General features: G+C 52.9%; 1 protein-coding gene and 1 pseudogene across 1 annotated transcript; both read left to right on the forward strand.

Moving 5' to 3' along the window:
- The first annotated feature begins 3,699 nt into the window (after positions 1-3,699).
- On the forward strand, positions 3,700-6,024 carry CEBPE (CCAAT enhancer binding protein epsilon). The gene is made up of 2 exons (XM_039851548.1): positions 3,700-4,900; positions 5,491-6,024. Exons 1-2 carry the CDS (start codon positions 4,391-4,393, stop codon positions 5,824-5,826), a joined length of 846 nt encoding a protein of 281 aa, XP_039707482.1. The 5' UTR covers positions 3,700-4,390; the 3' UTR covers positions 5,827-6,024.
- Positions 6,025-11,167: 5,143 nt separating this feature from the next.
- On the forward strand, positions 11,168-11,286 carry LOC120594240 (uncharacterized; annotated as a pseudogene).
- The last annotated feature ends 2,722 nt before the right edge of the window (positions 11,287-14,008 follow it).

The following is a 14,008-nucleotide window of genomic DNA, read 5'->3' on the forward strand; positions in this document are numbered from 1 at the left end:
GGGCAGCTCTCCCGGCTGCCTGTCCTGGGACGGCATCATTCCAGAGCCAGCACTGCTGACAGACGTGGGCAGGAGCGGGGGCGGGGGTGCAGGAGTGTTAAGACATCCCCCTCCACCACCTGGGACACTATGAGGACACAGGCAAGCAAGATGCCTCCACTCCCTGTCCTGGCCCCAGTGCTCCTGCCTTGGTGTTCTTCCAGACTGCGGTTGGAGGTTCATCATTCACAGGGCCACAGACACCTGGCTCCCAGTCAGCCACCAAACAGCTATGTGTCCTTGGGCAAGTCACTTAATCTATTTAGCACTTTGGGGGTTAGGGAAGAGCATTGAAGCTAAAACATTCCTCAGTCTCGCAGCCCAAAAGAGCAAGGATAAAACTAGTCAGAGGCCAGTCTCGTGCCAGAGGCCCTTCTCCAAGCTTCATAGCCACCCTTTGGGACCCCTGCTCTCCAGTACACACTTTTCCTTTCCTTGGGCTGCACAAGGTCTCCTTTGTGTTGGCCCATTCTGGCCAGTCCAGCCTTCCCAGATCCCCTCTCTGTGGAGACACCTGTCCCTGGGGGCCCCCTCTCTCTCTGTAAGGTGACACTTGCTGATCTTTTCAACTCGGTCAAATGCACAAATGTGGGTCCTCTCCTCAGCAATGTCCATTTATTTTTAACCTGGGCCTTTCCCCCGTCTTAACCCTGTCAGTCACTTTAATGCTAGGAACTCAGATGCTCAGACCTTAGGGAACTTGGGAGCCTTTTAGAGGTCGCTGAAATCATAGCTGCTTAAGCATTCCTTTATTGATACAGTCACACAACAAATCTTTTTATAACCATTGTGTCCAAAGATTTTACTGTATAATGTGGAATAGCAAATTTATTCCTGAATATTCCAACTCAGCACAGACTGCAAATATTTTGTTCAATTTTCCCCATAAGAATATTCATACATGTCAATCTACCTGTCCTTAATTTTAATTCAGGCAATATGGTCACTGCAGTTAAAGAGGTCCAAAAGATGGATCCGACCCTACCTCAAGGAGCAGATAGTCTACAAGGGGACAAAGGCAAGAACGCACATAGCACAGATGTGTGCCCTTCACGGCATCACTGACTGCCCACTGCAGCTGGACTTGAGCTGCTGCAGGCAGGGGCCGAACCTGCCAGATCCCCAGAGCCTGCACAGTGCCTGGTACCTGTGTTCAAAAATGCTTGTCAAATTGAAGCATCGGATGAGGCTGCAGACAGTGTAGGAGACACAGATAAACCATAATGGGAGGTCAGAAGAAAGGCAGAAAGAGACTGAACATTGCTTTCCATACATTATCTTATTCAAAGTTTAATTAAACAAGCTGACAAGGTGGGCATGACTGCTGCCATTTTACAAGTAAGGTTAAGTAACTTGCCCAAGGTCATCAGGCTGGTGACAAATACAGGATTTGAGTCCAGTTCTCTCTGACACAGTGCAGTGCTCAGCCACCTCCCTGTGGGAAAGACTTGGTGAAAAGGTGGCCTTTGAACTAAGGCTGGTTGCAAAGTCAATTAAGATAATACATATGCATTGCTTCAGTTAATGCAAAGAGGTAGCAACTGCAGGGGCAAGAAGAAAATGATCCCTCTGACCAAGAAGGCTTTCTTTCTGCTCCTGAGCAGCTATACAGAACACCTAACAATCCCCCAGCCCTTGACCGGCACTGCCCTCCCCAACCCCCTTCCTGCCCAGCACCCCCTTCTCCCCTGCCCAGACCTCCAGAGCTTCTCTTGCCCAGGCAAACCCCTCGGTTCCTGGAAACACTGATGTCAGTGCTCCAGCAACGTCAGCCACCAGCCTGGGAGGTTAGAGACCAAGATCACTTATCTCCCCATGGCCAGAGCTGCCCGAATTTCTCATTTCCTGCCGGCTCTATTTGCACACTTCCCTGCTTCCTCCAGCGCTGGTTCACTCACTACTGACGCAGTCATCCCCTCCCTCCCCGGGGGTGGCTGACTGAAAGCAAAGAAGGCTCTCTGAGTCACACAGCTCCCCCTTTCCCTATGCCTCCTTGCCTGGTGGTTTCAAGAACCAGCCGATTGTCCTCTCCCCCCAAATCAACGCAGCATACTCGTATGACCTTGGGCGGCTCAGCCTCTCAGCCTGTTTTCTTCGTTTATAAGGCGAGGATAAAAATACTGTCTGTCTTGCTTACCTTCCTACTTAACTCACAGGGAAACTGTCAGCATGGAAAAGTGTGTGTTTCAATGATCGAAAAAGCATAGCGCCAGAAAATGCCAGGCTTTCGCCATCATCGCTAATATTTCAAAGTCAAGGAAGGAGAGAATTTCTCCTCATTGAAACAAGGCCTTGGCCCCAGTCATCTCAGCCTGTCCACCCTCCCCGTAACTAGACTGCAAGCCCTCATCCCAGCCGTGTTTCCTTTTCCTCTTTCCGGAGGGATGGACGCCCAGCCTGGGTCTTGCCGGTGCGAGGACTGTGGAAGGCTGCCCTCTGTCGGCCACCTGATTCCCGACTACAGCAGCCCCTCAAGTCCCGCATTTTGGACCAATATCGCCACCTGGTGGTCAATAGAGAGAGACATTGCCACCAAACTAAAGTAGCTCAGCTGTGGGACCTGTTTGCCTCAGGGTCCTTAGAAACGGTGGCGAAGGCAGAAGAAATCTCCCCAACTGGTTACCGAGATCTGTCTCTGGAATGCACACAGATCTTCTCATGCCAGGTCAGGATTTTCAGAGAAGGCACCTCAAACCCTGCACAGAAAGCTGCTGGGGTAGTAGGAAGGAAGATAACTAACCAGGGGTGTAACTTGCCTGACTTGTAGGCAGTCCTATCTGTCTACATTTGGATACTTTCTTTTAGTGTTCAATGCCACACATATCCCCTCTGCATTTGCCCACTGTGGCCTGGCTCATAAAACCTTCAACTCCCTCCCATCCCCGGACACCCACAGCATTTGTTGGCTATAAAAGAGCCGGTGATATATTTCTATGTGTCCCTTCCTTTTCACTAGACCTATAGTCCCTTTTATAGATGAAATTGGACAGATAAAAGCAGGGTCATAGCCAGTGCCTCTGACAGAAGAGAGCGAAGAGTTCCCAGAGGGGGAAAAAAAAAAGGAAGAGAGAGAAGACCCAGCATGAGACCAAAAATGCAGAGAGCAAGTCCTGGGCTTCTCCTAAGACCCTGAAACAGAGCCCCAGGAAGAGGTGATGACAAAAGACAGGACTTCTCAAGGCTCACAAGAGGAAGTGGACCCAAGAGACACACATCAAGGTCAGAGAACGGCCATGCAGAAGGAAAGACAGCAAACCGAGCTATAGCAAGTGCCTGAGCCCTGCGGCCGAGGCACAGGAAACGGGGCAGAGCCCCAGGACCAGGGTGGGGCAGAGTGCCAGCCTGAGGCTCTGGCAGCACAGGACAGCTGAAAGAGATTGGTTCTGGAGCCACCAGAGGAGTGCAACTGTAGGTTCCTGGGGCGGCAGCCTGCCTAGGCCTGGGGCACAGGGCCCAAGTCCTTACCGGTCACCTCAGCTAAGCCTGGGCACTCAGGAACAGTGCCAGGCTGCTAGAGCCAGCCAGGACTGGCAACATATGAGGATTTTGGCTATTGCACAGATTTTGTGCAAAAACCTAGCAAATGAGCATGCCCTGCACCATGACACCGGCCCCGTGTATGGCTGGGCCCCAGACCTATCGCTACTTCCTGAACCCCTCAAACACCCACTGGACTTCACCCAGGAGGTTGTCTTAGGAGGTGGGGCTACAAAAGGAACTGACTGCCCCTGGGGGTGGGTGGAGCCCAGCCCTGTGGGGTACCATGAGGGAAGCGTGTCAAGGGAGGAGCTCAGCCCAGGCTGGGGGTCGGCACTGGAGGAAGGTGTTCTCAGTCCATTCTGACTTGGCAGCTCATTCTGCACAGAACATTTTGGAAGTCGGAGAGAGGAGGACACTCAGAGGGAGGTGCTGCTCTGAGCAAGGACTCTGGACTCCCCTGGACTCAGCAGGGACAGGAGAGGCATTCCCAGAAGCATCAGATCCTTGGTGGCTCCGAACTCTGGCTTGGATCCTAACCAGAGAGTGCCCCAACCGCTAAATAGGCCGGGGCCCCATTTCTCTAAGGCCTGCATCTCTCCCTCAGGGCGCGCCCTGCCCCTCCCTGAGTCACCCCAGGGAGAGAGGGGGGAAAAAAAGGGAAGAGAAAAGGGCATTGACTATAGAGGAAGGAAAAGGAAACAGCAGAGGAGGGAGGAGAGAGGCCACACAGGAGTGGGTGACGGAGGAGACCGAGAGGGCAGATCTAGGGCAGATCTAGGACAGGGGGAGACCGAGAGAGGTCAGGCCGAGCATCCCAAGGGTGCCCCAAGAGCAGGGCTCAGGGGCGGGGAGCCCAGGGGGCGGGCCGGCAATGTCTCACGGGACCTACTACGAGTGTGAGCCCCGAGCTGGCCAGCAGCCACTCGAGTTCTCAGGGGCCCGAGCGGGGCCTGGGGAGCTGGGGGACATGTGTGATCATGAGGCCTCCATCGACCTCTCTGCCTACATCGAGTCTGGGGAGGAGCAGCTCCTCTCCGACCTCTTCGCTGTGAAGCCGGCACCGGAGACCCGAGGCCTCAAGGGCCCCGGAACGCCTGCCTTCCCCCACTACCTGCCGCCTGACCCACGGCCTTTCTCCTACCCCCCACATACCTTCGGCCCCGACAGGAAGGCACTGGGGCCTGGCATCTACAGCAGTCCAGGGAGCTATGACCCCAGGGCCGTGGCTGTGAAGGAGGAGCCCCGGGGGCCGGAGGGCAGCCGAGGGGCCAGCCGCGGCAGCTACAATCCTCTGCAGTACCAAGTGGCACACTGTGGGCAGACAGCCATGCACCTGACCCCGGCCCTGGCAGCACCCAGTCAGCCCCTGCGTGTCCTCAAGGTAAGAGCAGGTCGATTCTCTTCCTTGGCTTCTAGGGGCTGGAGAGAGGCCCCCGTGCATGGGAGTATGCCGAGCTACCCGCTTACACTTTTGACAGGTCTGTGTTTGGTGTCTCTCCGTGGGCACAAAGCTTCCTGTGCCCACCACCCAACCGTGACCCTGCTTTGCTTCTCTCTGAATTCACTCCCACCCTGAACCCCACCATGTCCTGCAGTCCCTGTGACCAGCTTCCCAGCCCTGACCTCGGGCCCTCCACCAGCTTCTCCACTGCCCGCCAGCCCCCTCCTGTTTCTCTGCTACCTGCTTCTAGATGCCGCCTGCTTCTAGAAGGGGAAATGCTTGCTGATCATAGAACTGGAGACTGGATATAGATTGCAAGAAAGTGTCCTCAGATGGTGTGAGAACATGAAGGAGAGTTTTGGTGAGAGCAGGGACCCCATGCATCTGTCAGTGCAATGGCTGCTCTGACCGTCAGCCAGGAGCTGGCTCTGAACCCCACATCGCTTCCATGCCCAAGGGCACTCTTCACTGCCTTCGCTCTGCTTCCTGGCCAGCCCTCATCTCTTGTCCCTCTGTGCCTTCCCCTCCAGGCCCCTTTGGCCACCGCCGCAGCCCCCTGCAGCCCCCTCCTCAAGGCGCCCTCTCCAGCGGGCCCCTCGCACAAGGGCAAGAAGGCGGTGAACAAGGACAGCCTGGAGTACCGGCTGCGGCGGGAGCGCAACAACATCGCCGTGCGCAAGAGTCGCGACAAGGCCAAGAGGCGCATTCTGGAGACGCAGCAGAAGGTGCTGGAGTACATGGCGGAGAACGAGCGCCTCCGCAGCCGCGTGGAGCAGCTGACCCAGGAGCTGGACACCCTTCGCAACCTCTTCCGTCAGATCCCGGAGGCCGCCAACCTCATCAAGGGCGTGGGGGGCTGCAGCTGAGCCCGCCGCAGACTGTGGGCACCAGCCCCGTGGCCCAGCCTGACCCTCGGGACCCCAGCTCTCTGCTGGGGTTCTAGAGCCCCTCCCAGGCGACGCCTGAGACATAGACCGTGGACAAATGGCAGCGGGTGGCAAGGGAAGAGGGCAGGCCTCAGCATTATGATTCTGTGCTGAATAAAACTGTACTATATGATTCGATGCTGAGGCTGGACTGTGGACCTGTGTGTGTGGTAGTAGTATTGTGTGTGATGATGACAGTGTGGCTCAAGCTCCAAGGACAGGGAATGCATGTGGTTAGGTGTGGGCCGACACACTGCCCACAGTTCTCCCCCAAGATACCACCTGGCCAGACCATGTATCTGTCACTCTGTTCTCTCCCCAACCTCGCCCACTCTGTCCCCTAGACACAGCTGTCACCCCCACTGCCACCCCACAGGACCTGGAGCATTCTCTGGTTACTGTCCTAACAGAGCTCTGTGGCTTGGAGGGAGATCCAGCACCACCCAGGCCCTTATGCCCAGGCCTGCTGACCCCAACCCTGTTCTCTGAGGTATCAGTCTGGGTGCTCCTGCTCCAGGTGACCAAGGAAAAATTCCAGATGGCTCTGCCATATTTGTGGTCCCTTAGCTCTTGATCCAGGACTCGATCCCTTCTATCCAGATCCACAGCTTCGGTCTGCCAGACTGACAGGTTCCCATGGCTCCCTCCCACCCACTCTCATCTTTGCCCTTCATCTCCAGGGCAGGGTGACTAAACCATGAAGATCTGAGTGTTTGTGGGATGACTCTATTGGGAAACCCCACGTTCAAAGCATTTTCTCAGGCAAACTCTCACCTAAGAAGTCTAATAGTAACAACAGTGTTCGAGAGCCTCAGTTTGAATCTCCCTCTGCTACTTACTAGCTGTGTGACCTCGAGCCATTTATGTCTGTCTATCTGTGCCTCAGTTTCCTCATCTGCAAAATAGCAGTAGTGACAGCCCCCACCTGATTGTGTTGTCATGTTCATAGATAAGCGGGGCCTGGAGAGGGGTTAGCGTGAGTAGTTGTTATTCCATTTTGCTAGACCCAAAAGGATCTCAGAGATCTCATCTAAACTTTCTCATTTTGCAGGTAAGGAAACTGGGGCCTCAGAGAGGGAAAAAGACTTACCCAGAGTCACGCAATTCAATAGAAGCAGAACCAAAATTGGCTCCATAAAATCACAGATCTCAAGAGGTTCTGGAAAAGACCTCAAGAGATCATCCAGTGGGCTTAGCCCTCAGACAAGCGAGATAGTGTGAGCCACATTTTGTAGATAAAGCAGTTGAGGGCCAGAGCGGGTAAGAGGCGCTCTCCCAAAGCTCACTCAGTCCCTTCACTATCCCAGCACAGGGCACCTGTCTCTCTACACCAAGCTCACACCTTCCCTCGGAGGGGCACAGCACGGTGCGACACTGAAATCCCATTTGTACACGATCAGGGATGCCAGACAGAGACAAGGCAGGAGACACAACACCGGCTAGTTAGAGTCTGTCCTAGGTCACCAATGACTTGTAGGCCACTGCTGAGAAAATCTGAGTTAGACATTAAGGAATAACCGACTGAGAGACAAAGAGACTGGAGTCTGGGTCCTCCCTGTTTTCTCTCTCTCCACATCTCCAGTGTCAAAACCTTCCCATGTCTTGGGCATCCGTGTGCACTGTGCCTGCCTTGCCCAGCTCCCAGACCTTCTCCTGGCTTTGCCTCAGTGTCTCTCAGGCATCATCTCTCCTTCATCGGTGTCTATATCCCCCACCCCAGGTCTGGTTTGGGTAGACAGATCTGAACCTCGCTAGGTGGTTTATTCCTTCATCTGAGGGGTGGGGAGTGGGGGGAGGGTGGTGGAGCCGGGTTTTGGAAGAGTAGCAGCCTTTGTGGATGCCTGGAATCCTGCCTTCCTTTCAGCAGGGGAAGTGTTGTATAGGCAGGGGGTGGGGGGTGCGACCCAGGGGAGATGTACTGAGGAACATGCTGAGTGACTCAACCTCCAGACTTCCCCCTCTCAGCTCAAGACCACTGCCCCTTGACTTATTTTCAAGATTCTCGATGATGCGACCTGGGTTGCTTCAGCATCAACCCCAAGCTTCTTTCCCACAGCTCTGAAGTGTGTCTCCTCTCAGCCCCCACTGTCCCATTGGCTCCTCAGGGTGGGTGGCTGGCACCAGGACTGGAGAAGAGCCGAAACCCAACTGAAAGACAAGGGCACACCTGGCCCCAGTATATCACGGAGTGACAAGGACACCCCAATCCTCTGTGGCAGATCGTATCACTGGGAGATGACGGGTAACCAGAAGTGCACCTTTTGAATGAGGCTTTTAACCTGACCTCAAACGGTTTGAGCCAAAGTAGCTTATCCAACAAGCATCTTTCCTGTGTCAGGCCCTTGCTGTGGCATCCGAGATAAACCCAGCTCTTAGCCGAAGGAAGAAAAAAGAATGAAACAAGTGTGCTGGATGGCGTCCTCTGCTCCTCCTTGGTCATCCTGCTGTGTTCCAGGTGGGATAGGAGAGTGAAGTTAGGTGCTTGTCCCCAACCCTTCCCTGACAGGACAGGTACTTTCCACAGCTCCCTCTCACAGGATTTCTGCCTCAATGACCTCGGGTGGTTATGGCTCCCGCTTGCTGTGACCAGCCCTACTTCACTTCTCCGTGCTGTTTTCTCTTAATCTTCTTTCATACCTCTATAAAGTACCTTCATTAAATTCATTAATTACTCCATCTGAATATGCTCACTGGGGGGATGGAGAAGCTCAGGAGTGTGAGCTATTTTGCAGCTGGGTGACCTTGTACTCAAGCGGAGCAGATGCTTGTGCATTAAATTAGGGAAGGGTGAGCAGAGGGAAGAGCAAACGCCAAGGTCCTAAGGTGTGTGTGTTGGGGGTGGGGAGTGATCAAGTAGAAGAAAGGAAGCCATGTAAGGCTGGCAGAATGGAAAGGAGAAGGAAGGGGAAAAGCAAGAAAAATGCCTCCCTCCCTCCAGAAGGGAATCACAACTGACACTCTTCCTATTCTCACTGCCGGGGGAACGGTCCCTAAGAAGCAGGGGTGGGATGAACAGCAGGTTTGGTTCTGTTCCCAGTGAAGGCAAAGCAGATGGCAGAAAGGACCCCCCCAGGAAGGGAGAGCAGTTAGCTTCGCTCCTGCTTGGGGAAAGGCTGGAGACCTGAGGACATGGTAACTGGGGAAAATCGGCAAATCAAGGTGCAAACAGCACACACATGCATTCCTATTGCTTTAGAATCCACAGCTCGGGCCCACTTTTCCTTCGGGAGCAAAAATGGGCACCAAGATGAGAGTCCTGTGCTGAGAGATAGGATCTCAGGCCCCAGGGAAGAGGCCAAGAAAGAAGGCTGTTTGGAGATAGGCCAAAGCGGGGAAGCTGCCCAAGGTGAGCCTGCCAAGGTCAGTCCGTGGTGGAGGCTGCTTGTGAAAGCTGCTCCCCCTGCTCCTGCACACCTCCCCACCCCACCCCCTACGGATTGCCACATTCCCCGGGCCCCCAGGGCCCCCATCCCAGTGTTGCAAGATCCCGGTTGGGGTTATGGGGTGGAAAGGGGCCTCTTCACCTCCACCCCCTACCCTGCCCCGTGCCAGTGAGGGGACTGTGGGGTGAAAGGGGCTGTATGGTTGATGCTGAGGCAACAAGAACCAGGGCTGGCAGAGGGCCTGTGCACCTCCTCTTCCACAAGCCAGTCACTTCCCATCACCCTCACCGGCCCCCGGCAGGCAGACCTCTCTCTCCTCCCAGGACTCAGTCTGGTTTGCTCCAAAGTAGGAAGGGTCCAATCTGGGTGGGACTCCTGGCTGGCCCCTGTCAGCTACTCTTATAAGCGGGTCTGGCCTGACCTCTGAAAAACTTCAGTGGCACATAAGAAATTCCCCAAAACTATCCCATGGAGAGGTGGTGGGTATTTTCAGAGGAAAATCGCTGCAACTGGCCACTAATTCTGACTTCAGGGAGACATGGGAGGGTCCTGAGACTTGGGGAAATGAAAGCCTCTTAGTACCGAGAGGCCCACCTCCAGAGCTATAGCCGCCCCTCTGCAGAAGCAGGGATCGGAGGTAGGTAGAGGCAAGCCATGTGTAGATCGGATCCATCCCCCATGCCCCACAAGCCAAGCTTCATCCCGAACCCAGCCCCAAACTGTCCAAACTCCTGTTGCTCCCACACCTAGCACTGTCACCCCTGGCCATGCCATCCAACTCTGCTGCAATCGGGACGGTTTGCAAAATGCCTGCGAGCTCCCGCTTTGTCACCATCTGAGGTTAGGACTGTACTTGGGAGATAAGCTCAGGCCCCACCCGCCTGTCCCGAGTGAGACTGCTGGCCTGCTGCAATCGGGACGGTTTGCAAAACCCCTGCGAGCTCCAGCTCTGTCACCATCTGAGGTTAGGGCTGCACCCCAAGATAAAGTCTAGCCCCGCCTACTGGCTCTGCCTTCAGACCTCTCAGGCAGCAGGGCTAAGAGACAGAGAGCTCCTGGGGAGCCCACCCGAGGTCTGGAAGCCTCACTCAGGCCCAGAGAAGACCCAGTCCTCTCCTCCCTACTTCTCCCCTCCGTCCCGGCCTCGCCTTTCACACTGTCCTCATCTCCATCCTCCCCGCTCACCCTCCCTGTCCTCTCACCTTCCATCTTCTATCCTCACTTTTCCTCCTCCCACAGCTGCCGCCTATCCTCTCACCACACTCATTCATTCATTCATTCATTCATTCATTCATTGGCTCAAAAAATACCTAATAGCACCTACTCCAGGCCAGGTACTTTGCTCGTTATGGGAACTACAGATAATCAAGGAGGACAGTCCCTGCCCCTGTGGGGCTTACCAATTCGTGAGGTGGACAAACAGGATCTCACACATAAATGTCATTCTCAACTGTGAACAGTGCTATGTGGAAAAAGTAAAAAGGTGGCCATGACAGATATTTACAAAGGCATCTGATTTAAATGTGTCAAGAAAGGCTTCTTTGAGGAAGGAACACGTAAGCAGGTATTGAAAAGGTGAGTAGGAGTTAGTCTGGCAAAAAGCGGGGTTCCCAACAGAGGGAAGTATACGCAAAGGCCCCACACTGCAGGTTCTTCCTAGTCCGTGACAGAGGCTGAGGAGGTGCCAGCACACTAGACTGAGGGGGGAGATGAGGTCAGAGAAGGGCTGAGGCAGCATCTCACCCTGATGGGAGGAACATCGGAGGCAGGAATGACTCCAAAGGAAGAACACATTTCCTTTCCTGACAAGAAAGAAGGGATGGCAGCAGACACAGATACAAACAGGTTTGTAGCAGGCCTGAGACTGGCTTGTTCCACTGTGAAAGAAGAGGTGATTGGGCTATGGCCATGCTACCCTGAACAAGCCCGATTTCGTCTGATCTTGGAAGCTAAGCAGAGTCGGGCCCAGTTAGTACTTGGATGGGAGACCACCTAGGAAGACCAGGTGCTGTAGGCATAAATAATAAAAAAAAATAAGGGACTGTAAGCTGACAAAGTCCTTGCAATCTGTGGGTCGACCAAGGGTTGCCTCGCCTAAAAAAAAAAAAAAAAGAAGAGGTGACTGCAAGTGACTGAGCAGGAGGCTCAGAGAAGGAGGCTTGAAGGAGTAAAATCCTGGAGAGTGAAAGAGGGAGCTGATTGCCGAGATTTCTGACTCAGGAGTGCCCAGCTGAAGTCAGTGGTGAAAATTTTAGAGTGACAACAGTCTGTCCTCTGGGGAAATTTCCTTCAGTGGTTCTTAGCTGCTTGGGAGCAAGTGGGGCTTACCCAAGGAGGCAGGATGGACAGGACAGACTGGGAAGGGAAGCTGAAGGCACTTACAAAAGAGCGATTTAGTGTCGAACCTAGAACCTATGGAGGACAAGGAGAGATGAAAAGACCGGAAGGGCCAGTGGTTCTTCAATGAGCTTGTAGAACAGCTGCAGTGAGTCGACTTGAGCAAACAAACCATAAGGAAAGGAGATCGTATCAGAGAGTGGGATGTTTGATTCAGTTATTTCATAGGTGCTGCTGTTTCTGGTGATGATAAGGTTCCGGGCATGACTCTAGGAGTGGTTTGCTAAGATGGAATGGAGAAGAATGTTAGAGATGAAAGGGTGAAGGAACTGAGAGGTCAGCATGCTGGATGGAGCAGCCCTATGGAGGATACTCCACCTAGGATGACTGCTCTGCTCAGCTCTCTTCTCTCCACCTCCCAAATCCCACATTCCACGTCCTTTCTTTCGCCTCCACCCTTTCCTCATCAACATCCTTTCTCCTTATCCACCTCTAACTTCCTGTCTCCATGCACCCATTCGCATCTTCATCACCATCCTCTCTAACTTCTATTCTCCTGTCTAATCCTACCTTCTTACCGCCTTCACCCTCTCCTTACCCATTCTCTCTCCTCTCTCCACCTTCTCTCCTCACCCTCATCTTCCTCGTCCTGTTCCTCTCATCACCGCTTTATTTCTCTTCAGTGCTGTGCACTTGAGCAGCACTACTGTAAGGTAAGTTAAAGCCTATGCTTGGGAGCCTAACTATATGGGTTCAAATCCCACACTTACCACTACCCACAATGACTAATTTTGTTGTGCCTCAGTTGTAAAATTGGGACAATAAAAACACCTACCTTGTAAGGTTGCTGAAAGGATTACATGAGTTTAAAGTGCTTTAACTAACGTCTGGGCACAAAAGAAGTGTTCGATAAAATGATTATTATTCTCACTCTCTGTTTACCCCCATGGCTCTATCCTCACTTCCATATCTTACCTCCATTATCCCTCTGAACATACTTCATACGTTTCAAAGAGGCACAGATGAATCAGACTCAGCCCCTGCCCACAGTCTAGAAGAGAAACAAGCGCAAAAATAAATGTCAGGAGAGTATAAGTGCTTTTTCCAAGATGTGAAAGAAATGCTGCTGGAAAACAGAGGATTTGCAAACTAACTTAGCCTGGGGAGTAAAGTGTCAACAGGCAGATAACCTTTCAGCTGGACCTTGAAAGATGAGGAAGAATTTGCCAGGCAAAGGTAGGAGGTGGGTATTCCAGCAGAAGAAACAAGAGGTGTTTCTTGTGCTTCCTCTGCTAGATGGTATGAAGTCTTGCAAGCGTGTGCAAAGTTAGGGTGAACCCCTACCCTGGCAGGGCACGCCCTCCTCAGTCTTGCCACAAGGGGGCAGCAAAGCATTAGAAGCGGCTACAGGCGACGGGCGGAAAACCTGCAGGGAGCCACGCAGACCTGAGGTCCCTCGGGCAAATCCTGCCCAGGAGGTTTTATTCCCAGGTTGCCCGGCTCAGCCAGGACGGAAAAAAAAAGACTTTCAACACTTAGAAAAAAAGAGTAGGTTCGTCTTAGAGAAAGAACAAGAATTCCCTAAAGATTTGTACACGTCGATAAGAACAGAATAGTTCTCTGAGCTTAAGTGTCTATAGAATATGTACTCTTGACTTAGCTTTTACCGTGAGCCAGACACTGTCGTCAGCACCTTACAAATCTTACTCCTCATCACAACCCTATCAGGCAAGTATTATCATCCCTATCTTGCAAATGGAAAAACTGAGGCACTTGGCCAAAGTTACATAGATAGAAAGTGGCAGAGTTGGTTTGGCTCCTGAGTTTGGATACCTCCCTTGTAATGCATGGTGCGTGCCACAGCTCTGGAATGTAAAAATATAAAATTCAGCCTCCTCTAGCCTTTGTCACTAATTAGCTACGTTACCTTACGTCACTTCACCCTGACCTGCCTCTTCAAAAGTTAAAAAATAAGGTTAGGTTCTGTTCCTTCATCCACAAACTGAGGACTAGGCCCTCTGGACTGTGCTGAGTGCTGGGGACACAAAGCCAGGAGGCAGGCCCACCTTGAAGGAGTGGGGGATGTGGAGGGAGAGCCACTAGGCCAACAATGCTAATGGAAGATGACAGGTGTTCTGCTAGGAGCAGGGAGGAGAGGTCCTCCTCCCCTGTTGGCAGGTGTGGAATTTGGGCAGGAAATGTTAAGAAAGGCTTCCCAGAGTAATTACAGGGAAGGTAGGAATTTAGCCAAGCAGGTAAGGAAGGAGTGTGTGTGTTGGGAGGTGAGGGGAACAACAGGATGTGAAAGCACAGCAGGAGCAAAGAAAACAAAGGGATTTCCAAGAGTTCGGTAAGAACATCTCTGAACATCTTTCATTTCTGTCCATTTTGAGTTTATTTTC

Source organism: Pteropus medius, unplaced genomic scaffold, assembly GCF_902729225.1.
Source record: "Pteropus medius unplaced genomic scaffold, Ma_sr-lr_union100, whole genome shotgun sequence".
NCBI lineage: Eukaryota > Metazoa > Chordata > Mammalia > Chiroptera > Pteropodidae > Pteropus > Pteropus medius.